Source organism: Larimichthys crocea, chromosome VII (assembly GCF_000972845.2).
Source record: "Larimichthys crocea isolate SSNF chromosome VII, L_crocea_2.0, whole genome shotgun sequence".
Classification (NCBI taxonomy): domain Eukaryota; kingdom Metazoa; phylum Chordata; class Actinopteri; family Sciaenidae; genus Larimichthys; species Larimichthys crocea.
Window position 1 is genome coordinate 24,898,120 of NC_040017.1, and position 26,354 is coordinate 24,924,473.

Below are 26,354 nucleotides of genomic sequence, written 5' to 3' on the forward strand. Positions count from 1 at the left end.
AACAAATCTGAAGCCATTTTCTAAAATACTGTAAAATATGTATATTTCAAAGATGTGTGTATTTGTTGTGGGAACAGAGTGGCAGTCAGGAGAGGAGTGCCTCAAATTTCTATTTGTTTTAATATCATTGATTTATTTTCTCCAACTACCAAACTGTTGTGCAAATGAAAATATATATATATATAAAAATTGATACGCACACATATATAATATATACTTGCTGTATATAAGATGCAATTTGTGATTGTTTGCAGTTGTTCTGTATAACTGTTTTAATAGAAGTCTAAAAAATAGAATAATACTGATCTCTAAGGTGATTTTAGTTTTGGTTATTGTGTTGTCAATTAATGTTTGATAACACTGACACGGGGACACGGTTGCTGTATATATGAAATCTTTATTAAATTCAATTAGTAGCAGATAAAATACATGCAAAAGCAGATTTCAGCCAACAGTAACATTTTTTTCTTGACTGGGTAAATAAAACATCTTTTAAATGCATTCAAAGTAGCAATGGGTAATATATTGTTAGATAAAATAACGCGTTCCATCATTACAAACAAAATACTGTAGAAAAGAAGCATTTTAATTACAGCTGACATTGTATAAGAGTTTATTACATGAGGACGATGCTGGTGGTTGTTGCTACGTCAGAAATGGATGGGCGACTGAGACCCTGAGCTCTGATGAAGGGCATGCAAACACGGCTGCACCCAAGTTTACAAAGCAACTGTATTAACTCATTGCGAAACCGCACCCCGACAAAGGCATATAAGAAAGGGTTCAGACAGCAGTGTGAGAATCCCAGGCTCTTTGTCACATCTATGACTGGTTGCAGTGAGAGCTGAAACTTGCAGGTTTTAGGTATTATAACCTGCAGGTCTACCAAAGTTTTTATCAGTAAGGTGATATTATATGGTAGCCAACAGAAAAAAAAGACCAGAGTGACGAGTAAAGCCAGTCGAATTGCGCCTTGCTTTGCTTGGCTTTTCTGACTCTTGAACAGAGTAACCACCACTGCTGTGTAACAATAACTCATTGCAGCCAGAGGTAGGAAAAAGCACATATGATCAAAGACTCGAACGGTCAAAAGCCAGTTGTTTGCATGAATGCCAAACTGATGAAAGTAACAGGTATACACAGATGTGTTTGGGGCTTGCTCTATAACGGACAGAAAAATAACATTGGGTGAGGATAAAGCCATGCAGAGCACCCATAAGGAAATGCACGTTAGGTGCACTGTTCTTGGGCGTCGACTTTGCATGCTAGTAATCGCATGAACAATTGCCAAATACCGATCGAACCCAATGCAAGCAAGCAGGAAACTCCCACAGAGGAGGTTAAGCTGCTTCACCAGGCCCGTCAGCTTGCAGAGGAAGTTTCCAAACACCCAACCAGTGGCGTTCTCAACTACATCAAAGGGAAATGTAAAAAGGAGCATGAGGTCTGCCAGGGCAAGGTGCAGTAGGTAGATCTCGGTGATGCGCAGGAGGCGCCGACGTCTCAGGAGAACCGTTATCATCAGGCCGTTCCCTGCAACGCCCACCAGAAAGATCAAGCTGTAAAGCACGGTTTGGAACATGGCATGGAAGGTCTGCAGGCCCTTCTCTTCATCACCGCAGTAATTATCGCTTCCATAATCGGAGTACGTCTCGTTGTATGCGTAGTCCTGCAGTAAAATATGAACATAAACATCCATTTTAATCACCTCATCACAGTTTAAAGATCACTTTCTGTGCTGTGGAATAACACACAATTGTACACTTGATTAACTTTGGTTAAATTCTAATAGTTATTTATAATGAAAAATTAGTCATTACCTAAGAATGAATAATTCTTTCCTACAGCCTTCTATTTCAAGATGTTTTGCCGGAAAGGCAGAATACCAGATTTTTTCACTTCCCCTTTACAGTAATGACATTTGGGGTAATACATGACATAACATCTTATGTGGCTGTATAATAAGACGTTGACGTTTCCCCCCCAATGAACATCCAAGTTAATATTATATCTGCTATTAGAACCTGAACTTTAAGGACCAGCTGGCACAAAAACAACTGGTTCAGTAAGTGAAGGTCTTCCTAAATTCCCATTTGATAAAGTGTCTAAAAAAAAAGAGTATCTTTGCATCAGACAGAAGTAAATAATTTATTATAATTAAATATGATCCAGACACTTTTCTTATACATCAGGTTCCCTTCTTTTAAGTAGAAAGTTCTGTTTGATAAAATCAAATTAAATTAAAGTTCTAAACTATAAAAACAATTAGAATTTAGACATGATTCTTAATCATTGCTGTCTGTGTTATTAGTTTAAATTTGTAACAATGGTTTAACTAAATTTCATATTGTCATTTCCTTAAATTACAAAAATTAAGTTGATTGATATTACAAGCAATGTAGATCATCAGACAGATAATATGCTGTGCAGTAATAATCTGTTATAATTACATCAGTGTTCTGTTAAATGACATTATTGTTACCTTCTTCATCAGTAATTAAATAACAAGCTGAAGTCTGAAACCTGTGAAAAATGGAATAAATCAGCCTACAGTGTTACTGTCACAACTAAACGGCCGTGATTACAGCGGCTCACCCCCTTATTTCTGTAATGACTCAACAGGAAACAAGCTCTAATGTGTTTGGTGCATTGTTTACGGTTCAGTAATTGAAGCTGATATAGTTTATGAATTATATTTCTCCACTTTCTTACTTACTGCAACAATTTTAAAAAGTCATGCAGTTGAATTTGAATCACTGGAGGCAGCTTACATGTTGATTGTTACTTTAAGATTTCTTTCTGCCAGATGCTGCAGCTGAGGCTTCGATTATGTGAAGGAGTTATGTAATACTGTCTTAAAAAGTAGGAAGGTGTCGACCACCAGTTAAAAGACATTTAATTACAGACTAAATCAAAGTTAGGTTTAACCTGTTTCTTACTATGACACCAAATCTTTAGGTTATAGAAATTTCACAAACACATTTGAACATTTAAATGAATTTTAGAGCAGAACAGACCCGCTATATGCACTCACAACTATGAACAAAGATCTTCTGGGGGACCTCTAAGAAATACTAAGAAATCATGTCTTACCTCATAACCTGAGAAGGTGATTGTAACAGCCATCAAGATGAGTCTTGGTCACTTCAATATATAGTTACTGCTGCTGTAGAGAGAGAGAGAGAGATGTGCCTGTGCTTCCTTTTTGTGCTAGTTCTTCTGTATTTGCTTCACTGATTTTTCTGTGTGTGGGCGGTGTGTTCGGTAGACACGTGAAGTCAAAATGGTCACAAGAGTTAGCTCAGATCTTATAAAGTCAGCATGCATGAGCAGTGATGCAGGTATAAGTAACTGTATCTCACAGTTTATTCTAACTTTTTACAAGCAAGAGACAGTTAAACTGATTGATTTGTTTTGTGTTTTTGGAACACATCTGAACAAATCTTACACAAATCTGAATACAACATCCAATCAACATTTGAAAATGAGTATATGTTTGTGTGCTATTGCCGTAAACAGCCTCCAGCTTTGTTACTGGCATCACTACTGTGTTGCTGATTGAACATTCAGCACACTCACCTCGCCATGTTGGATCTACTGTTTCTTCTGCCACCCGGCTAATCTAAATATCAGCAAAGATGTGGATCATCGTGGATAATTAATTCTGCATAACTTTAAAGTCTGTGTGAAGTAAGAATAAATATGTGTTTTGAGTTTGTCAGACCAAAGAAGAAAGTAAGAATAAATATGTGTTTTGAGTTTGTCAGACCAAAGAAGAAAATTTGAATCATTAAAAATATCCACAAGTTTATGAAATTAGGTGTCAAAATCTGATAAAAATGAGCAGTATTCTCAGCTCCAGGACTGTGGGGGCACGTGAAGCCACGCCCACACATGTGAGCAGTCATGCAGCGATTTTGAAGTGACTGAAATGTGTCAGATGAGTTCAGAAAATCACGACTAACCTTGAAACACTCTGATTGAGACTGATTGATTCATCTCTGTCTCTCTGCTCGGGGTGCAGGGGTAAGCTCAGGGTGGCCTCAGCGTGTCATCAGGGCCACCCTTTAGGACCACCCACAAAATCCTGGACTGAAAACTGTTTTAACATCTAACTCCACATTTCAGTAATATATCGTTCAAAGTCTTTTCACGTCTTTAGCAACTGTTTTCCAACATATTTAATGTGTTTTGAAAGAAATCTTAGAATTGCCTTTACACAGACTTCAAGCCTTAATATAGTTTGAACAGTTGAGTTCTATAAAAAAAACTTTCCGTAGGAAAAAATAAACACAACATAGCTTTGGTAAAGTGCACTACTTTGACAGGTGATCAGAGTCAGAGGCAGTATTAAAATGTTTTTGTGTTGTTTGTTTACTGAGCTGCATGTCACATTAATCTTGAGCAGAGAAGACTCATGTTTGGAAAAATAGATGAATGTAGAGCAGGGGTCTTCAACCAGGGGTCCGTGACCCCTAGGGGGTCTGCAGAGGTACTGCAGGGAGTCCACCAATTTTTGTCAAAATAATTGACAATTTTCACCAAAATAATTTGTGAGAATTAAAAAATGAAAAAACAAAACAAAATTAAATTGAGTAAACCGAAAGCATTAATGTGCAATAAAAGGCTACATTTGACAAAATGTATTTACAAAATATGAATCAAGTCAAGTCCAAGTGAAATCAACTTTATTGTCAATTGCAAAATATTGTTAATTGCTATATGTACAGGACATACAGAGTATTGAAATTTCCCTCTTATCCCAGACAGCATAAACATGAAATATAAAATATAAGTAAAAAAAAAAGAAGTAAAATAAAAATAAAAATATACAAATCTAAAAATATAACAAGCTAAAAGACATCCGTGTGGCAATATGGCACAGTGAAAACAGAATTATCAGTTTATATTATATTACAGTACACAGGTCTATCAAATGAAAATTTACAGTTGCTTGCACAGTGCAAGTTCGGTTTGCAAGTATTGCAAGTTGGTGAATTGGGCCATTTGTGAATAAGTAGTGAAGTTTCTGTGTTGAAAAAAAAATAAATAAATAATAATAATAATAAAATAATAATAATAATAATATAATATATATATATAGGCTAATAATCCAGTATATAAACAGGTGAATTAAATAAATATAAAATTATTATAGCAAAGTCTCATCCAAGACTCCTGATGTAGAGAGAGTCAAAGAGAAGACACACTGCAGGCTCATTGGATTCAGTGTTGTGAATAAAGTGACTTAAAATAGTGTAAAAGTGTTACATCTTGTTACGGGATTTTTTAAACTCTTGAATAAGGAGGACTGGATTCAAAGTATCGAGGTTTAAGTTGAATTTATTATTTTTGTACAAGAAGGAGCGTTTTAACAAGTACCTCACACAGTAGGGTTACAGAGAAAAAGCTCCTCGAGGAGCTCTAACAGTTTCTTATACATTGTTCAAAAATGGGCTGTCTCGGACACTTTTCACCTGATACAAATAACATCATCACATTCCTTTACTGCTCAGAAATGAGCACTATAATATATTTTATATCCACACGGTCCTCCCCTAGCCTGTCTCTCTTGTCCTTGTACTACTAATTTATAATTGTCTCCCCCTGCCAGTCTCAGTGAATCACAGGCCAACTAAGGGAAGTATGCAAGACATGTAAAAGTGTTACATCTTGTTACAGGATTTTTTTTTTTTTAAAGAGGAACCCTTGAATAAGGAGGAATGGATTCAAAGTATCGAAGTTTATTATTCTTGTACAAGAAGTAGCGTTTTAACAGTGCAACACACAGTAGGGTTACAGAGAAAAGGCTCCTCGAGGAGCTCTAACAGTTGGTTCTTATACATTGTTCAAAAATGGGCTGTCTCGGACACCTTTCACCTGATACAGATAACATCATAACATTCCTTTACTGCTCAGAAATGAGCACTATATTTTATATCCACATGGTCTTTCCCTAGCTTGTCTCTCTTGTCCTTGTACCACTAATTCATAATTGTCTCTCCCTGCCAGCTTTAGTAAATCACAGGCCAACTAAGGGAAGTATGCAAGATATGTAAAAGTGTTACAGGAATTTTTTTTAAAGAGGAACCCTTGAATAAGGAGGAATGGATTCAAAGTATCGAAGTTTAAGTTGAATTTATTATTCTTGTACAAGAAGGAGCGTTTTAACAAGTGCAACACACAGTAGGGTTACAGAGAAAAGGCTCCTCGAGGAGCTCTAACTCAGTAAATCACAGGCCAACTAAGGGAAGTATGCAAGACATGTAAAAGTGTTACATCTTGTTACAGGATTTTTTTAAAAAAAGAGGAACCCTTGAATAAGAAGTTTAAGTTGAATTTATTATTCTTGTACAAGAGGGAGCGTTTTAACAGTGCAACACACAGTAGGGTTACAGAGAAAAGGCTCCTCGAGGAGCTCTAACTCAGTAAATCACAGGCTAACTAAGGGAAGTATGCAAGACATGTAAAAGTGTTACATCTTGTTACAGGATTTTTTTTTAAAAGAGGAACCCTTGAATAAGAAGTTTAAGTTGAATTTATTATTCTTGTACAAGAAGGAGCGTTTTAACAGTGCAACACACAGTAGGGTTACAGAGAAAAGGCTCCTCGAGGAGCTCTAACTCAGTAAATCAGAGGCCAACTAAGGGACATGTAAAAAACAGGACACACACACTATCTATATGAGTTAAAACCCGGTATAATCCTGCTTTTTAAACACACATGAGGGTGAACCCTTGATTTGAAACGGAATCAGCTGATCAGTTTGGACGGGGGCGGGTTCAAATAGGAGTGGGAGCCATCTTGAACGGTTGGTTGACAAGAAGACTGTTTCGTAGTCAGCTAAAAAAAAAAAACACACACACACAGAGTACAGCTCACAAACACCGCACAGGGACCCGGTTAATCCAGGTATTCAAGGTAAACACACCGCCGGACGGGTTCTGCTTGTGGACAGCTTTTAATTAGATGTTATTTAAATACGTGGCGACTTTTCTAAATCTGCGTTTTAACGTGATTTCGTCCGTCGTTAGCCGGTTTGTTAGCCGCGTTAGCACACCTCGCACGGCACGGTATTTAACCAGGAGGTGTTTAAATGTTGTTGGGAGAAGATGTTTTGCATTTGGACTAATCTGACCAGAAAGCAGGCTGTTTTTTAAAATAAATAAATAGTTTGAATCCGGCATCTTGGACGTTAAATGACCCGACATTAGCACGCTAGTGCTAGTTAGCACAGGCGGCTAGCAGGAGGCTAGCTTTGGTTAGTTTGATTTAAAAACGGGGAGAAAACGCTTCAGGTCGGTTTTGTGTTTAAACATTCATCAACTAGAGGTCTCAGATGAACTAATGACAGACATGACTTGTCCATAAATCTGCACATTGTAGCAAATAACTTTAAATATCAGCGCACTGCTGAGTCGGCTAAGTTTTGACGACAGGCCAGCTGTCAGCTTGTTAAATGTCGACTCACCTCTCTTTGAATGAGCTCCAGGCAATTATTATGTTATGTATTTTTATTATATTAATGCTAACACTGTGTCCTTTTGTTTCAGGGTTGGATAAAGCTGAATGGAGGACGCAGTTGTGGCTGTTTAAGCCAGATGACAATGGCAGAAAACATCCATGCTAAGCCCTGATTCACTACAAACCATGCTCATGAGTTTTCTGATCTGGAGAAAGAGGGTCAACATTTCTCGTTGAAGGAACCTGCTGAGACAAAATTTGAACAATTTAACATTTGGATAATTATTTGAAGTCTCAGAGAAAGAGTGAGGGGGGAAAAGGACAGATCTTAAGTTCAGAGTGGTCCCCGGTGGAGTGGACGCACTTTAAAAAAAAACAGAGACTCATAAAAGAGGTTTCATTGCAGAAACTACAAGCTGTGTAAACATGAGTACGGCCAGGACGGAGAACCCGGTGATTTTGGGCTTGTCCAACCAGAATGGACAGCTCAGGGGCTCGGTGAAGCCGGCAGGAGCACCAGGTGGAGGAGGAGGTGGCGGAGGAGGAGGAGGAGGCCCTCAACAACAGCAACTTAACCAGATGAAAGGCGCAATCAATAATGGCAGTTCCCAGCCGGCCCCGACGACTAACGCCGTCATCAAGTAAGTTATATACGACTCTAGAAACACATTTCCTGTGTTTTTTTTGTTATATCCCTGTTACTGACGTGAACTGTGCCCCTCCACAGACCTGGAGATGACTGGAAGAAAAATTTGAAATTGCCCCCAAAAGACATGAGGATGAAAACTTCGGTTGGTACAAGATGCTTCTCCCTTTTTTATTGAGCTGAAAGTTGGATACTGTGGATCTTTTTGACTTTTACGTTATGTCAGTCTTGAGTCTTTTATTTAATTTATCTAATGTTTCTTTAGATGAGAGCAGACCATCCAAGTACTTTGCCCTTGAGTCATGCACCTGCCCCTCTTTTGGGTGAAAACAGTCCCTTTTTAATTTGTCTGGCACTGCTAGATAAAGATAATTTAGTCTGCCTGCATCAAACCTTATATATAAATATATATTTCTGACATCTGTCTTTCTGTTTTCTGTCCAATGTTACGAGAAACGTTTCATTAAAGCAGACCAGCTGTTTTTCAATGCATGTAAAAGCAGCTCTTAGGCATAGTGCCACTTTTACAGGGCTTGTTTTCACCCAAAGGGGGCATCATCGTCATTCTGAGGACAGTGATTCATGTCTGCTTTCATGAGATAAGATATATTAACTTTAAAAAGATCCTGTGCTGTATATACACAAGGTGGATAAGAAATGACTCATAAATTAGAAATGGATACATTCCTGAATATGAAGCCAGCATACCTCGAGCCATGCTGTGATTTTTGCTGACTTTGTCATGCAAGCGAAACCTGCTAAGATCTGACTATTGGATATTTTTTATGAAGGAAATTACCGAGTGACAAAACTTTAACAAAATCTCATTATGCAGGAATTCTGTATAATGATCCTGGGTGCTTAAATTGTGATGTGTGGTAATTATACCTGCAGCATAGTCATAATGTCACTGCTGCACTCATTCATGGTAATAAAGATTTTCGTCTTCAGTGTAACTGCTCAAGCTAGAAGAGAAACCTTCTACACATTTTACTTTATAAGAACAGAGGTGCTGATTGTCGATGGTTTGAAGAAAATCTGCAGTTTAATGTTTCTTTTAGTGACTTAAATCAGTTTACAAACCAGTCTGTTTACATCTTGTGGACCAAATGCTAATCTATAATCTTTATTTTTTCAATGATAACAGGATGTGACTGCAACTAAAGGCAACGAGTTTGAAGATTATTGCCTAAAGAGGGAGCTGCTCATGGGAATCTTTGAGATGGGCTGGGAAAAGCCATCTCCAATCCAGGTACAGTCACACAGATTTAATCCCTTTAACGACATTAAAATGATACGAAACTCTGTATCACATTATGACAGTAACAAAGGAGTTTTAAGGGTTTTCATGTCATGGAACTGACAATTCAGGGTTAACTCTGACTGTGAAGGTTTGTTTTAAAATCAGCTTTGTGAGGATTTAGAATGAGGTTAGATCTCAAAATGTCTCACTTATTCAGACACAGTTTAGTACTCACCAAAATGCACTGACTCTGTTGTATTGACTCTGTGTATTGACTCTGCTTGTTGCTCAGGAGGAAAGCATTCCCATTGCACTGTCAGGAAGGGACATCTTGGCAAGAGCCAAGAACGGCACGGGAAAGAGTGGAGCCTACCTCATTCCCTTACTTGAACGCATTGACCTGAAGAAGGACTGCATACAAGGTGAGAGACGACACCAACCACTGCTGATCACTCACAGCCACATTTCTGTGGTACTTCAGTCACACTAACCCATTGTTTGTCTATTAGCTGGTTTCATGCTTCTCTGTTGGTAAAGTGATTATCCTGAAGATGAATCCACATTGAAAATAATTGTTCCCCACAGCTGTTTCTGTTTGATTATATTCAAATAGTCATTTCTTTTGTCTTTCTGTTGCCACTGTATGTAACGCCTAAACAAGGCTCAGGTCTTTTTATAAATGCACAAACACTCACTGAGCCTTTCCGTTGCTCCAGCTTTGGTCATAGTGCCCACCAGAGAACTGGCTCTGCAAGTAAGCCAAATATGTATCCAGGTCAGCAAACACATGGGCGGAGTGAAGGTGATGGCAACCACGGGTGGAACCAACCTACGTGATGACATCATGAGACTCGACGAAACGGGTAAACAAAGTTTTTAGTCATCGGAGGGTTCTACATGTTGTCAGACCTTCAGAATGCCACGCTGTCGGTATTTAATGTGATTTTCTGAGCAGCTTGGATTCATTTCTGTCTGTGTTTCGCAGTACATGTGGTCATCGCTACTCCTGGGAGGATTTTAGACCTCATTAAAAAAGGAGTGGCCAAAGTCAATCAAGTGCAGATGATTGTTCTGGATGAAGTGAGTTCAGTGGTTTTATTTTCGGCTTATTTTATTTTTTAAAATAAACTATTGTGACAGACTTTAAAACCGCCTGACTCATGTCGCTCTGCCCGACAGGCTGACAAACTCCTGTCTCAGGATTTTGTGGTCATGATGGAGGAGATTCTGGGTTTTCTGGCCAAACAGAGGCAGATTCTGCTCTATTCTGCAACCTTCCCTCTCAGTGTGCAGAAGTTTATGGTACTTTCCTCCATATTCTATGTCCTATCAGCTGTTCAACAATCTCCTTTAATCTGTAGCACAGCTTTAACATACCTCCTGTTTGTTTTTGCAGAATGCACACTTGCAGAAACCCTATGAGATCAACCTGATGGAGGAGCTTACGCTGAAGGGTGTGACTCAGTATTATGCTTATGTAACTGAAAGGCAAAAGGTTCATTGCCTTAACACCTTGTTCTCCAGGGTAAGTGTTGCACGTCATGATCGCGTTTTAATTAACTCCGTCATAAACAGTGCAAAGGTCAACTTTCAATGTAAATAGCTGCATTGCGAGCCAGATTTTTGTCTAAAATGCTGCATGATCTGTATTTTGAGTCCGTGTAACGCTTTCGTATTGCCGTTGACACTAATGTTTTATCATACTTAAAACAAATGCCCTGGCTCACAGTTCAAACATTGATTTCATGGATTTATGATGTTTGTTTGTTTTTTTTTCTTTTTTTTCCCCAGCTCCAGATCAACCAGTCTATAATCTTCTGCAACTCCTCTCAGAGAGTGGAGCTCCTTGCCAAGAAGATCTCCCAGCTCGGTTATTCATGTTTCTACATTCATGCCAAGATGAGACAGGTCAGCTCAAAAAGTTCTGCCTCAGAAATACAAGCTTGAAGAACAAAATCCACTGGTGCCAGAACAGCTGCTACTGTTACTATCCCTGTGCATTAAAGTGGTGCATTGTGTTGGTGAAGCCTGTGCTTCTACAGTTCACTCCAGTGCTCTATTTCTGGAGTGTTCAGTTTGTGCCTTGTTTGTCAATTTCTGTTTCAGCTTGCCTTAGACTGTACTTTAGCATGAACAATAACAATTGAACTAACAGTTCTTTCCAACAGTGGGGAAAAGCAGCAGCACAAACTGAGGAGTAAATATAAACTGATACAGAACAGACAGTGTAACAGTGGCGTCTAAATGTTCTCTGTTCTGCGCTCCAGGAACATCGTAACCGCGTGTTCCACGACTTCAGAAACGGCCTCTGCAGGAATCTCGTCTGCACTGGTAAGTGCTACAGCCACATGCACGTCCATCACCCCCAGACTCGTCCTGCCTCAGCTCGAGCTTTCCACGTAGCGTGCACCCTGCTCAGATTTTGAAAATCCACCGCTGACCTCGGAGTTCAAATGATCTGAATATTGACCGACTTCAAAGCCTGTCCAAACAAATTACAGCTGACCCAGATTGTTGAACGCACGGTCAGTTTCCAGAGATGTAATGTTTATCTAGTTTAAAAAGTGCTTATTGGCCTCCCCTTCAGCATTCACTTGAGTTCTTGTTTAAAAGTTATGCGATGACACATCAGCACCGAGCTGAACTAATGCTACTGACTCGAGTCCAACGCAGCAGCGAGTGCAGCTCATTAAGTCAAGTGGCCAGTCATAGTCCACTCCAACAACTTTAAAGTGGTCGGAAGACTAGAAAGGTGCCAAACAAACAAGTCCTTTTTTTTAAGTGTGTATGCACAATGTGGATACATCAAGAAAAACAGAGCCTGATTGTTGCATCACTCCAGTATAGCCCAGTGGGTAAATCTTTTAAAATTAAAACTCCACAGAGCACAGAGACAAAAGGAGTTGTAGCAGTACATGCACGTAGGATGGCGTGCACTTAAGGCTCCAGGCTGAGTTGAGATCTAAACAAGATCCGGTTGCTACACAGCAAACCAGCAAAATGAAGTTACACACCAGGTCACAGAACCATGGGAGCGTTTCGATTACGTTTAGCTGCACTGATTAGAGCCAAATGTGTTGCCATAGTTCGACCACAATGAGCTCAAGTCGCTTGTAGGAGAACACGGCGTGTTTGCATTGAGCGCACTGTCGGCACTTGTTTTGATATTGGGAACATCCTGTTACCACGATGAGTTTAAACTGAACTGAAAGTGAAACTCGCTCTTTATATATGACTGAAATAAACCACACATACTTTGGCAGCGTCTTGACTCACCTCACTTACTTTTTTTTTGTGTTACAGCGGTGGCAAACAACGGTTCTTGTTTACGTTTTTTTAGTTTCAGTTCATATTGACTGGATTGTAATACGGTTTGTTTTGTCGTACACCAGATGTATGATTTTTTTAATTTCATGCTTTGTTTTCTTCAGACCTCTTCACAAGAGGAATTGACATTCAAGCTGTGAATGTTGTGATCAATTTTGACTTTCCCAAGCTGGGAGAAACGTACCTGCATCGCATTGGAAGATCTGGTAAGAGTCTGTTAACTGTGCAGCCTCTTCTTACAAAGATTTATTTGAGGTCAAACAGTAATTTAAACCTTTTTGTTATTCTCTTCCAGGCCGCTTCGGACACTTGGGTCTAGCCATCAACCTCATCACTTACGATGATCGCTTCAACCTGAAAGGGATTGAGGAGCAGCTTGGAACAGAGATCAAACCCATCCCTGGCATCATTGACAAGAGCCTATATGTGGCAGAGTACCACAGTGAGAGTGGTGAAGAAGTCAAGCCATGAGCCAGTAAGTACACACACACACAGATGGTACTTAAGTCTATCAGGATGAATCCAGAATTATTTAATCGCGTCTCTGTTCTGTGTTTTTGATGATGTAACACCGAGCAGGATAAGAGATTTGATAATTATGCTGACTGATGGCAGGCATTACATTTTGACGTGCTCGTGCTTTTACTGGTTATGCCGGTTCATTTGTGTAATTTACTGGCTCAACTAGATAATTTAGCCACTATCATTACTCTCATTATCTACACGGTGCTTGTCCTGATCGGCCAAGTTAAAATTCTCCAATTTTTTAATGCTGCAAAGATCGAGGCATCGACACACGTTGAAGCAGGAGAGGATAGGCAGATGGATGCACATCATGACCATGGATGTGACCTGAAAGGGTTAAAAAGGCACTTTTCATTTGCTCTGGACTTTAATGCAGTTGTTACCGCGCCATAACCAGGCTGCAGTTTTTCAACTTGAGCGATCGTGTTGGCGCTCCGCAGAAAGTGTCTGACCTGAAGTGTCCTTGAGCCAGACACTCAATCTCCAGCAGCTGCAGGAGGGCCGTCGTCATTTCAGCACTCGGCTTGAATTTCCTTCAGGATCAATAAAGTGTCTAACTGTAAATCAAATCTAAAATCTAGACAGATTTTTAATATTGATTATCTGTCAATACAGACTTCAATACTATACTTTGATTTACCTAAATGCTGATTAAACAGATGTAGCCTTTTTAATTGTCACATCTTATTTTTCAAGACTCTGAAAGTCCTGCGTCAAAACTAATCAATTTAAAAACTTAAATGAATTTATTCAAATAATGTGACTTCTAAAAGTCACATGACCAATTAGATCCTTTTACTAGAGAAGAGTCCTCACTCTGTTGGTGATGTGGGAACTATAAACACAACACAAGGTTTCTTACCAGCCATCTTTGGCCTGTCAGGTTTGCGTGCCACTCGGCCAGTTTAATTTTGGCAGTGTAAACTTTGTTAGAGTCGCCAGTGGCAACGTTATTTTTGCGATGCCGACCAAAGCCGCTGAATGTTTCGTATACTGCCCTGTGTTACGAAAGAGAGGAGGAACAAGATTCTTCACGAGCAAAAGGCTTACAGTCATGATTGAGCACTTCACATCACACTGAGGTGGATAAAACAGAAAACCGACAGGATATAATAAATCAGTTTCATACAGTGAAAGGCTCCTGAATGATATGAGAATGCAGGAATAAATTTAAATGGCGCTTGAGTTGCATAGTAAGTACAGCCTGGTCTAATTTAATGTCTCTTCTCTCTCTGCAGATCAGTCCATCCTCCATTCCCCTTTGTACCTTTTCACCCCCCCCTCTTGGAGTTCGTTTTTTTTATTTTTTTTTTTTTATGTACAGTTTCTGTCTGTCTTCCTTTTTTGGATGCCACCATAAGGATTGTGTATTTTGATGGACGCGTTTCGGAAGAACTCATTCGCCCTTTTATTGGGGCTCTGTGCTGCACCACCACACCCTGAAGACGTAAGCACCGGGAGGAAAGCATGGGACCAAGTTTGAGGAAAAATATATAGATATATATCAATGCACATCGCGACGATTCATATCCACCAATGACGCAGAGCCAGCACCAACAGACCGCTACGTGACACCCTCCATTCTCCACGTTTTATTTTGGAAGTTTTAACCAATTTGTATCAAGTGCCTTAACAAGCAGTTCAACTCGTTCTAAAGTAATAACCCTTCATTATCAGCCATCGTGCTCACTTCATACAACACACACATGCACACACACACACTCTCACGTACACCTAATTGAAAATTTGTCACACTAATTTAATGTCCGATCACGTGGGGTGAATTCATAACTGTTTTCTGTTTTGGTCATCTGTTTGCAAGGAATGGAGATGAATAGGAGGGGAGGCCGGTCTCAATGATCTTTTTGCTGGCTCAGCTGCACTTCTGTCTGGCTGACCCATGAGGACAAAACTTGGATTTTTCCATGGACAGAGATGCTGGATGTTTTCCAAGAGACAGCCAGACTGTCCAGTTGCTTGTGAAAAGAAAGAAAGAAAGAAAAGACCCAGACCCTTTCCTCTGTCTTCAGCATCAAAACACTAAAAACGAATAAGCAGCCTCTCAACACCATGAGTCATGAGGATTCCTGTTTCGGTGGAGTTTAATTGTAGGGATCGCTTCTTTTTTTTTTTTTTTTCTTATGTCCTGTGTTTCACTTTCCTATGGATGGCCATAATTAATTCTGCGAGACGTGCAGCCGACATGCGGGCTGCACCTTTACACCTTGTGTATATACCTTCATTTTAAGATTGTTTTAGACAAGTTCAAAAGGCTGGCTGACAAACTGAAAAGCTCCCCCCCTCTCCCTCCCCTCTTTTCTCTTTAGTTAGCACTGGAGACTGTTTTTCCTTAATTGCCAGTTTGTTTAATCTGCAATATTGGCCTGTGAATTTATTTATAATTTTAGAAGAATTGCAGAATTTATTAGAATCTAAAACATTTAAATGACCTTGTGCATGAGATGTTTCTTTTTTTTGGAGGCTTTGGAGTTTTCACATCACTGATAATCTTTTTAGCCCCTCCAAATTTGATGGCGAGTGCAATTCTCCGAAGCCGCACTTAAAGTGAGCTACTTTAAATTGTTGCCCGTGTTCTCCTGCTACCAGTGTTAACAAGTGTTCAGTCCTGACAGACTTTGTTAAGCTTGTGCATTTGAGTAATTAATTCTTTGTTGTCACCAGCCTTAACTTGTGAAACTGACTCTTGAGACACTCTCTGAGATCTCCCGTTACAGTGAGTGTTGTTATTGGAAGAGAAAATAATATTCTATCATGTAGTAGTACTACTCGCTGCAGTGCAGCTGAAATTGGCAGAGAATTTGTTTTCTGGGGGAGGTATTAGCTGTTACGTTGTTGGCCTTTAAGCACAGCTACATTATTTCACAAATGTTGAGGAGGAAACTGTGGATTTATGCCCCCCCTCCCCTTTTATTTTTTTTTTTGAAGAATGTCGCCCAAATGCATCAAAAATGAACCATCTGATATAAAATGTAGCAGGAATTCATCCTCTGTGCGTTGCAAAGTTAGCCGGCTTTATTTAAAAAAGAAAAGAAAAGGAAAAAAGCGGCTAACGCGATAAGAGACGCCTCACTAAAAGGAAAAAAAACAACCTGAGCAGGTTGGGCTGCACTTAAAAAAAACACAGAGAGATGAGTTCATGCAATAACACTGACTGCACTGCTTTTTGTACACTCATGATGGCCAAATGAGAGAGAAGTGCACGGTGGTGCAGAGCATTCATTAAAAAGAAAAATTGGCGCGGAGGGGGAATGGGCATGAAGGATTACAAATTACTATTAGTCGGACTGCTTGTTTAAAAAAAGACCTTGGGCACTTCAGACTGAGTTTATGGCTTATTTCTCTGCCCTTTTATTGCTTTTGATATTTTTGGGTTTGGGTTACAGTTTTGCGTTTTTATGCAACATGACAACCTTTTAATTTGCACGAAGGTTTTTCCGGCTCGGCTCGGCTGAAACCTTTTTGCAAATTAAGGTTTCCCCTTTTTGTTATGGTGAGATGCTCTATCGACGGTTCTAATCAGTGAGAATTATTATTGCACATTTAATTTAAGCTCTTAAAAAAACAAAACAAAGGATATCTATTATAGATCAGTTTAAGATTCCTGTTTTATTTCTCACTGGTTAGGACTGAGATCCCCGTTCTCTCTCTGTTCTGCTGTCGTCCCCCAAATGCTCCTGATGCACATCTGATTCGGCTGTTTCGGCTCGTTGTTTGGGTGGGAGGGCTGTATTCGTTTAAAATAAATTAAAAATCAAAATTAAATCAAGCATTAGTTGAGAGAACTGGGATCTAACCGTGCAGACGCTTGGCAGCTGTCTGCTTCTTGTCAGCCCACTGGCAGTAACCGCCACAGCGAACGCTGCTTTCACGGCTAAAATCAACGATCCTTCAGGGATGGGATGTGATGGGGCTTTACTGCCAGTGGCTGCCATTGTGGAGCCTTAAAGACTGAGACAAGAGCATCTCGCCCCTAGATCGGGTGACTAATTGGACGCTTCGTGTAACTAAATTGTCTCATTCTTTAAGGTCTTGTTTTAAATTCATGGGGTGGTTTAAATTTGTGCTCTTGCTGCCCTGACGCACGCGTCCATCCTCCCTCGACGGTCCCGACACATTTTACGACGACACAGCTTGTGTTACAATTTGGCCGTCCCAATCCCTTCACCGTCGAGGAGGATGCGAGAGGAGGTCCGTCAGGGACTCCTTTTTCAAAAAGTGATGCGTCAGTACAATAACGTGGGGAGGAGCCTTTGAGCTTTAACAAGGACATATGATCAAAAAGATCCAAAGATTTGGAAATGGGTATTAAAAAAAAAAGTTTGATAAAAGAAAAAGTTGCCCTTAAATTTGGATTTTTTTTTTTCGTTCTTTCAAATGAAACGTTGATGTGGAGTACACCTTGTTTAAAAAAAAAAAAAGTCTCCAAATTTAAGTGAAGAATTTAAAGCCTGAGTTCATTTTTTCTTTTTTTTTTTTTTTTGATGGAAATTTGGTCGTTCTTTAATTGGCAGATTTTTTCAGTGAAGCTAATTTTACGATGAAGTTAAGTTTAAAGGATGTCATCAATATTATTGGATACGATTTTGAAAGTTTTGTTGAAAATAAAGCTCACTGAAATTTACTGTGTCTGAAGCTTTTTTGCTGTTTTTTTGTTCTTGACCATCCCTGCAGAGTCAAGTTTCAAAGCTAGATGTCAGTATGTCACTGGAGTCTGCGTGTCGACGTCACGCCTTTAAAATAAACCGTGGCCTCAGACCGCAGGTTCACTCGCACTCTGGTGTCGCCTCAATTTACAGTTCAACATGCAGAACTTGGTAGTACTTTGCGGTTTATCTGTGGCTCTTTTCACCTCCGTACAGAGTGCTTTCCCTCCGCCCTGTGACAGGTGAGATAAATGCTCCGAGTGTTTCTCCTGAAAGCGTTCTTGTACGTTATAGACTGCTTCCTGTTTTTGAAGCCTCTTCTGATTCATTACGCCTGTAAAACTGATCCTCTGCTCTCAAGGCAGTTCCTTTAAAACTAACTGTAATATTGCAATAACTTATTTTTTTTGTCAAGTGACTCACAATTTTTCTCCTTTTATAGAATTCCCTTCATTTTGTTTGACCTGTCTGTCTTGGCAGCGTTGAGCTGTTTCTCTCTTGCTGAACAAAAAGTTTGTGGGATCCGCTCTCTGCTGCTGAAATCCTGGAAGGCCTGTTCCCTATAAATGTTGAATCCACCGCCGACACACATTTACAGACACATTTGTTGTTTTTATTATTCCCCTCTAGCGTGTATGAGGTTGTCAGCAGACCTTTGGCCCCCTGCTGCTTATTTTGATGACTGATATGGTTTTATCACCTCCCTGCAGGACTCTGTAACAGGATGAATGAAGTGTGTTGTACTGTAACACAGACAAGGCCTTTATCGTAACTTTAATAATTCACAACTCTTTAAATTGATTTCAGTGAAATATACTGCTCCGGGCCTGTCTTGCATCAGGTACAGACAGCTAAAGTGTTTGAGGATGACAAGTACTTTGTTGACATGAAGCTGAGGGAAACTCCTGGTAAGTCAAAAGTCAGTAGATCAGCTTTTTTTCATGACTTCCAGTATGTGGCACCTTTTTTTTTTTTTTGCTTCTTGTCTTTTCCTGCAGATGTTGTTTTGTCGGCTTTTCGCAACCTCTCACATGGATTGCCAAACACGACTGTGCCGTCCGGCAAACTGCAGGAGTTCCTCACTACATACTTTGAGAAACCAGGGATGGAGTTCGAGTCATGGACACCGCCAGAATGGCATGAGAAGTGAGAGCCGCTCGTTAGAGAGTACGATCATCTCTCTAATTGTGTTTGGCTGACATGAGTTGACTTTTGTATCCAGGCCGAAGTTCCTAGAAGGGATAGCAGATGATAAGCTGCGTAACTGGGCTGAGAAGATTCATGAGCTGTGGAAGTCTCTTGGCAGGAAGGTGAGGATGAGGACTAAAGGTCAAATGAATAGTTGATGATAAATAAACCAAATGTTTGGTGATTCAGTCCCAGATTCACAGGTTTGTTTCTTTAAAGGAGCAATATGTAACCTTTCTTGTAACAGTGATATCTAGTGGTTAAAAATTGGTACTGCAGTGCAAATTTAAAACAGTAGGTGGGGTTTTTTTTGGCAGCTTTTTAGAAAAAAAAAAGCTAATTTAGAACTAAAAGTCTTTATGACCCAGTCTGTCCTCCCTATGGACGGCTCACTTCCCCCCCAGAAAGCAACCCCTGTCTCTAAGAGACAAGCATGTTGTTGATCACGTGACATGATTTCAACTTTTCGATGGAAATAATGATGAATTTATACGTGCTGTCCACTCCTCCATACAAACACTACGGTGCACTGTGTCCCAGAAAACAGCCTCGGCCTCCTGCAGTGAGAGCTAGGTAGTGTCGATAACGTTTACAATGTCTTACCATGATGCACTGTGGGTCTGGATCTCTGTCACAACACAATCTTACGGGAATCCATGAGACAGTCCGGGAGGCAAAGTTGTTAAGAAGCTCAGAAGCATGGTCATTTTCTGATTAAATATCTTACATATTGTTCCTTTAATGTGAATTTCTGATGGTATTTTCGTCTCCATTGACAGTAAATAGAATATTAAACATCTATAATGAAAATGATAATTGGTTGCAGTCTTAATGAGGTTTTTCCAACATGTTCCTGTTGCAGAATGTGTTTCTGAGCACGCACCGACATGTCTAACTGTGACTAAAGTTATTGGAACATTTAAAAAAAAAAAAAAGGTTTCTCCACCAGATCCGCGCCGATGTTAAAGATCACCCAGAGCTCTACTCGCAGATATACACCCCACATCCTGTCATCGTGCCGGGGGGACGCTTCAGGGAACTCTACTACTGGTGAGTGAATGATGACGCCTGTCTCTCAGAGAGTTGGAACGAGGTCAGAGCGAGGAGAGATCACAGCCAGACTCAGCCAGGGGTCTCTGCTGAGAAGCCCCACCCGGGCGCCAATGTGCAGACAGTGACGCGAGCTGCTCTGTGCCCAACAGGGACTCCTACTGGGTCATCAACGGGCTCCTGCTGTCAGAGATGACAGACACGGCCTACGGGATGATTCAAAACTTCCTCTACCTTGTCAACAGGTGAGTCTCAGGGCGCCTTTCATCTTTTATTGCACTCGCTCGCTGCAGGTAGTTCAGCTGGCTCATTCTGAATCAGTTGCACACTTTGGATATGGAGCTCTCTGGGTGGGGGGGATTTAAGATTTATGGAATAAAGGATTTTTTCTATGACTCCTACAGATATGGCTTCGTTCCAAATGGTGGGCGGATTTACTATGAAAGGCGCAGTCAGCCTCCATTCCTCACTCTAATGGTGGAAAGCTACTATCAAGCAACCAGGGATAAAGAGTTCCTCAGGTGATATTTAGGCCTGAGCTGATGTCCTGCCAGACACATCATCATTTCTCAGCTGCCTCGTGTCTCTTCCAGAAGAGAGAGAGAGAAAAAAAGCATATTAAACACCAAAACCTCAGTGCTCGTGTCTGTCTGCGCCTCCGGTGTTTTATTTTTCTTAACTCGCTTAATTAAAATATGACACCCCCAAAGTTTGAATGTAATTATATTAAAGCAGTCTGGATTAAAACATAACTCCCTGCTGTCTGTGTGTGAACATGCACGCTTTCAGAGCAGCTTTACCGGCGCTGGAGCAGGAGTACCGGTTCTGGATGCAGAACCGTTCCACGCCTGTGACAGTCAACGGGACTGAGCACGTGCTGAACCGATATCACGTGGAGGTGGGGTCGCCCAGGTAGGTCTGAAATAAATCAAGTGAATATTTAAAACAAGTCTAAGAGGTGTTGTAGACTAACTGTCTTTTTTTTAAGGCCTGAATCCTACACAGATGATCTGGAATTGGCAGAAGGACTCCCTGAAGGTAAATGACTTATTAGTAAGTTGAGCGTGAGGAATATTTCCCTGCTATGGTAATTTTCTTTCATGAGACAGGACAAATCAATGTAGTGTAGTTTATAATTGCTCCTGAGCAGAAAAGTGGAATATATATTCCCCTGGATTCAAGGATCATCTGTGCAAAAACAAATTAGTTCTGAAAATACCTGAGCGCCGTGTTTTAATGAATATTTAAGGTGAAACAAATTCATTCTTTCGACATCGCTGCTGAACAATTTGACCACGACTTTCAGAAAAATCTATTAGATGGAAAAATGTGTTTACTTTCATTTTTATGTTTTTGATTTCAGACACATATTCAGGTTACTGGGTGGTTATGAAGCTGTTTAGAGCTTTTAAAAACTGAAACAAACATGTTAATCAGAAGCTGCGCTTTTAACTTTATTCCACGAGTGCTACATTCTAGACGCTGATTTGTTGTGACTCTGCCAGTGATTTTCTTTTTCGTGCCCTCAGAGCGTAAGGAGCAGCTGTGGATGGATCTGAAAACGGGAGCAGAGTCTGGCTGGGACTTCACATCCCGCTGGTATATAGATGGTGACGGCAACAACAACGACACCCTCAAAGAGACCCGAACCAGTCAGATCCTGCCCGTTGACCTCAACGCTCTGCTGTGTCTGAACGAGAAGGCTCTCGCTTTATTTCACAGGACGCTGGGTGAGAGTGCATTAGCAGCTCTTGACCTTGGAACTAATGTCTGCCCGCACACTGTTTTTTAGCTTCTAACCGGTGTTACATAACGGTGATGTGCTGTCTCCTGACAGGTGATGGTGACTCAGCCGCCCCGTATGAGCGGGCTGCAGCTCGCAGACTGGAGGCGATAGAGTCTGTGCTGTGGGATGCTGAGAGGGGAGCCTGGTTTGACTACAACCTGGTGACGCACTCCAAACACTTTGAGTTTTACCCCTCCAACCTGGCACCTGTTTGGGCACAGTGCTATTCTCGGCCTGAGATGGGAGAGAAGGCAGTGCAGTATCTGAAGGTTGGTGGACATTGTAGCGTCCGTAGTAGTTTCAGCTTACAAACAACGTGGAAGAAGAATAGTACATCTCTGCACATGCTGTAGGTCTGGTTTCTGCCTTCACCCATAAACAGTGATTTAGATAATCTGAGCATTGTATAAAAGCTTTTCAGCTACAAAGTAGCTCCAATAAAAAAAGCCAAATTACCAATTACCTTCACCTAGCAGCTCAGTGTCAGACAGAAAAGTGTGTGGCTGCAGTCCAGCACCATCAGGGGTAAGTGAGACAATGCACTCATCTGCCACTTCATTAGATACACCTGTGTAATCGTGTAATATAATCAATAGAGGAGCTCTTACATGAATGAATACTTCATGAAGTTAATGCTGTTCAGGTTTTGTGCCATTGTCAGAAATGTGTTCATTCAGTTATGTTGACGGTGGTGCTGTGTTGGATGGTGTTACACTGAAAGGTGAGGAGGGCAGAACACCAGAAACAGTCCAGCACAACACCAGCACTCGCTCTGATCTCGGTTAAAACGGACGATTGAATTAACGCCTCTATGACTGTGAAAAAAACTGAACATTATAGATGAAATATTCATCCAGTTCAGGTTTTTGTCCCCACACAGCTGCTCAGTATAACCAGTCTCCGCTGTCTCTTTTAACTGAAATGAAATTGCGTTGTTTTGGTCTGCTGCCGCAGATTTCTGTGCTCTGTAAATCATTTTTGTCTCGTGCCGTCCTTTGAGAAAACAAAAATGTGAAACCAAAAAAAAGGAGACATTTGTTTGTTAAATGAGGTCACCGAACAAACATTCTCTGCTAACATCATAACAAATGTGTTCTCAGTCCCTGCAGTGTAACTTCATCCTGCAATATTAGTAACAATACAAGTTTTAAATTATTTTTGACCACACGAACCGATGACTTCAGGACTTGAAATAGTTTGCTGAAATACTTCTTGACTGTTGATGGAGGAGACTGTTGCTCATATTATTTCCCCATCTGAACCCCACATGTTCCTTATGGACTGTGCTCCTTTGCTCCAGCAGATGGCGCACACACACTACACTGCTTTCATTGATGCAGGCTCTTATGGTTGCTCTTGCTTTGCTCATGTGTGTGCAGGGGAGTGGCGCTCTCCATTACCCCAATGGAGTTCCAACGTCGCTGAGAGAATCTGGGCAGCAGTGGGACTATCCAAACGCGTGGCCTCCTCTGCAGCACATGCTCATCGATGGTAAGGAGGCAATGAATTGTTCTGCCACCATGAGAAAATTCCTGATTTGTTGCCTTTGCATAATCATTTCTAAGAATGCACAGAGGATGTAGGGTAGTGCTGAATGCACTCTGCCTTGCACTCCAGCACACTGATTGGAAATGAGGCTGACCTTCAGGTTTAATTTCAGGATGGTTACATCCGAGGTTGCCCTGTGGAGTTCTCTTGGAAACAATCAGAAGTTATGCACACGTTGAGTGTTATTCATTGTGTGTTATCTCTGAGATCTAGCAAACGAGATGAATGCATTTCCTCCCCTCATAAAACATTTGCAAAGCCAATTAAAACGGCATTGTTTTCATCCGCATTAGTTTGCAAGCAGCCTTCTTCCCCGTCTTTGCTGCATTTCTCTGACATCAGTGGAATAATGTGAAACCATACAACGCTGCAGGATGAGTCCAAAAAAACACAGAAATGAGTTCTGGTTCCTTCTTCTCAAAGTCAGTGTTTTTTATTTTTTTAATGGGTTCTTGGTTTTAGTCCTGAAACAAGGTCTGCGGTTCACACGAGCTTCAGAGATTTTATGACATCAAATCAGAAACATTGCTCCAAAGTTTTGACCATTACAGCGGTCAAAAACTCCACAGGATATCTAGGTTAAAGGCAATGGAAAGTAATCTAACCAGTTACATAAGGCCAACATATTTATTATTCGACTTCAAAACTAACCCACCCACAGACATCAGCAGACACTTGGCATCTGCCCTGGTGATACTCTGCCAGGTTTGTACTGCAGCCAGCCTCACTTCTCGTTTATTTCAAAGGATTTTTTGCCTTTAGTCCGGTCTTTAGCAAGTGACACATGATCAGGGAGCGCCCTAAAAGCTCTTTGGTTGCTTAATCTTAATTAGATTGGGATCACTGTCCGGCTGAATCTTTCTTCTAATACTGGGAGACTGTGTATTCCCAGCAATCGCGCCTTAAAAGGTCCATGACTTCATCAAATATACTTAAGACTGAGAGCAATTAAAACTCACAGTTATTGTTTGATTTCAAATTCAATCTGCTGGAGTACAGAGCCAACACAATTTAAAAACATGTCACTTACCTAATATTATTTCACTTTGTCGTGTTTAAAGCCTTTGTTAGCTCTGTCTAATGTTTTTTTTTTTTTTTTTAGGTCTATCCAAGCTGCCTTCAGACGATGCTAAACAGCTAGCATTTGATTTGGCCCAGCGTTGGATCAAGACCAACTGGTTGGCATACGAGAAGTATGACGCCATGTTTGAGAAGGTGACTCATCTGAGAGTTTCGGTGTTTGGGAGCTGGTGTTGATAACGCAGCTCTCTCACAAGGTGTCATTTTTCCCTCGTGACAGTACGATGTGAACGGAGATGGCAAACCAGGCGGTGGAGGAGAATATGAAGTCCAGGTATTTCCTCTCATGTGTTAACGTGCTTACAGTCACACCAGGCTTTGTAATTTCATGCTGAGCTCTGCAGATGCACATGTATTCTCTCACTCTATCTTTTTATGTATAATTTTCTATCCTGTTGAATCTCTCGTCTTTTCTCTTTCTCCCCGTTTCTATCAGCACATCACAATTACTTGTTTTTTTTTTTATTTCCCACGTTTTCTGTGCCAAATGAAAATAAAAATAGCCCTCATGCTCCGCTGTGCTGCCCTTTCTGTAGCTGGGTTTTGGCTGGACCAATGGCGTGGCCCTGCAGCTCCTGGACCAGTATGGGGCGAGACTCACCTCAGGAAGCGGACGTCTGTCTTCTGGCCTCCTCCTGCCTCTGCTCAACTTTGTCGCTGTCATACTCCAGTGAAACTGAGGTGACAAAAGAGCCTGGCCTGGAGGTTGGATTTAATTTTATCACTCTGGCCCGCTGACAGACTTCAGAGAAACACAAATTGACTTTAAAAATGAGACTAAAGTCTGTGTGATTTAACGAGGTCTGATGTTTTTCTACACCCTGTGCGATCAGGATCACTTTTATTTGCAGAAGGAACAGGATGTGATTTATCACAACCAAGAATCCCTTCGATTAATATTTTAGTATTTTTCCTCGCAGCTAAGTGATCTCTGGCGATATCAGAAGATGCAGATCATGTCGGCATTTCTGGACTCTCTCCAGTAATGCAGCCTGTTAGTGCTTACTGCTGCTTAGATCACAACATTAACTTGTCCCAGATATTGAACTGACACTACAGACAGTTATTCACCTAATTCAATTAAAAAGTTTATTGCTTTACAGTAGCTTAACTCCCTCTGAAGACTTCCGTTCGTTTGCAAACTGAAGTTGTAATATAAAGGAGCGTGTGAGAAATAAAATGTGAAGTGAATGCATTAATGTTGTTTGCCGATCTGACTCGAGGCACATTTATTCCAGATCTACATGTCAGCCACTGCTGGATTAATATCACTTGTTATATATTATAATGTAGTGATGAATTCCTGCAAACTGTCAGCACAAATTTATTTAAAATGTAAATTTAGGTCATCAGTCACGGCCAGTCTATGACCAAAATGTTGCTATTGTGTTATTTGGCTTCCTACACACTTCTACTAAGTGCACATTACACAACATCCATCGTAACATTACATATCACCACGGTGACAAATTTCTGTGGCTACGTCCCCAATTAAAGCTGAATGTTTTTCATGTTAAACAGCAGCAGCAGGATTTTTTGGCTTGCATTAGCGGTAACTTCATAGACGATGTGAGGAGAGTGAACAATAAACAGTGAGGCTGATATCAGGGAGATAAAATTACACTTTTGTTTTCGTCTGAATCCCTGATGCATGTGAGAGTAATCTGAATCCAGCATGGGAACGGCAGACTCCACCACTAACAATGAAAACTATTATAAAGGAAGGTAATTACTGGATGGAAATGCAGCGCATTGATCGGGCAGAAAAAATGACTGCCGTAAATGTTCTAAAAGAGGTCCAATATTTTTTTTAAATGTTGGGTTTAACACATG

At 40.6% G+C, this 26,354-nt stretch overlaps 3 protein-coding genes across 4 annotated transcripts; 2 read left to right on the top strand and 1 right to left on the bottom strand.

Annotated features, from left to right (window-relative positions):
- Positions 1 to 377: 377 nt before the first annotated feature.
- Positions 378 to 3,324, bottom strand: cxcr5 (chemokine (C-X-C motif) receptor 5). Its single transcript, XM_010739703.3, has 2 exons — positions 3,094 to 3,324; positions 378 to 1,669 (listed from the first exon to the last, which is right to left on the bottom strand). Exons 1-2 carry the CDS (start codon positions 3,124 to 3,126, stop codon positions 617 to 619), a joined length of 1,086 nt encoding a protein of 361 aa, XP_010738005.2. The 5' UTR covers positions 3,127 to 3,324; the 3' UTR covers positions 378 to 616.
- A 3,451-nt stretch (positions 3,325 to 6,775) lies between these two features.
- On the top strand, positions 6,776 to 16,345 carry ddx6 (DEAD (Asp-Glu-Ala-Asp) box helicase 6). Its single transcript, XM_010739705.3, has 14 exons — positions 6,776 to 6,921; positions 7,554 to 8,105; positions 8,192 to 8,255; positions 9,258 to 9,362; positions 9,646 to 9,775; positions 10,070 to 10,216; positions 10,339 to 10,433; positions 10,533 to 10,655; positions 10,750 to 10,878; positions 11,145 to 11,261; positions 11,621 to 11,684; positions 12,785 to 12,886; positions 12,976 to 13,155; positions 14,444 to 16,345. Exons 2-13 carry the CDS (start codon positions 7,891 to 7,893, stop codon positions 13,149 to 13,151), a joined length of 1,467 nt encoding a protein of 488 aa, XP_010738007.2. The 5' UTR covers positions 6,776 to 6,921; positions 7,554 to 7,890; the 3' UTR covers positions 13,152 to 13,155; positions 14,444 to 16,345.
- A 1,565-nt stretch (positions 16,346 to 17,910) lies between these two features.
- On the top strand, positions 17,911 to 25,716 carry treh (trehalase (brush-border membrane glycoprotein)). 2 transcript variants are annotated; one of them, XM_010739707.3, is made up of 15 exons: positions 17,911 to 18,111; positions 18,677 to 18,777; positions 18,868 to 19,015; positions 19,092 to 19,179; positions 20,007 to 20,107; positions 20,260 to 20,352; positions 20,512 to 20,628; positions 20,897 to 21,019; positions 21,096 to 21,145; positions 21,637 to 21,837; positions 21,945 to 22,162; positions 23,273 to 23,384; positions 24,544 to 24,656; positions 24,742 to 24,795; positions 25,058 to 25,716. In XM_010739707.3, the coding sequence occupies exons 1-15, from the start codon at positions 18,029 to 18,031 to the stop codon at positions 25,193 to 25,195; spliced, it is 1,740 nt and encodes a 579-aa protein (XP_010738009.2). In that variant the 5' UTR covers positions 17,911 to 18,028; the 3' UTR covers positions 25,196 to 25,716. The 2 variants fall into 2 exon arrangements, with proteins under 2 accessions (XP_010738009.2, XP_027135960.1); XM_027280159.1 differs by having other exon boundaries at positions 17,979 to 18,111; positions 18,312 to 18,777.
- Positions 25,717 to 26,354: the final 638 nt, after the last annotated feature.

Excerpts from the sequence above, each read along its gene's own strand:
- cxcr5 (XM_010739703.3), bottom strand. The coding sequence starts at position 3,126 with ATGGCTGTTACAATCACCTTCTCAGGTTATGAG. Across the intron at positions 1,670-3,093 it reads TCACCTTCTCAGGTTATGAG|GACTACGCATACAACGAGAC; the intron begins GTAAGACATGAT and ends ATTTTACTGCAG.
- ddx6 (XM_010739705.3), top strand. The coding sequence starts at position 7,891 with ATGAGTACGGCCAGGACGGAGAACCCGGTGATTTTGGGCTTGTCCAAC. Across the intron at positions 8,256-9,257 it reads ACATGAGGATGAAAACTTCG|GATGTGACTGCAACTAAAGG; the intron begins GTTGGTACAAGA and ends CAATGATAACAG. Across the intron at positions 10,217-10,338 it reads CATGAGACTCGACGAAACGG|TACATGTGGTCATCGCTACT; the intron begins GTAAACAAAGTT and ends TGTGTTTCGCAG.
- treh (XM_010739707.3), top strand. The coding sequence starts at position 18,029 with ATGCAGAACTTGGTAGTACTTTGCGGTTTATCTGTGGCTCTTTTCACC. Across the intron at positions 20,108-20,259 it reads TTCAGGGAACTCTACTACTG|GGACTCCTACTGGGTCATCA; the intron begins GTGAGTGAATGA and ends TGTGCCCAACAG. Across the intron at positions 21,838-21,944 it reads TTTATTTCACAGGACGCTGG|GTGATGGTGACTCAGCCGCC; the intron begins GTGAGAGTGCAT and ends GTCTCCTGACAG.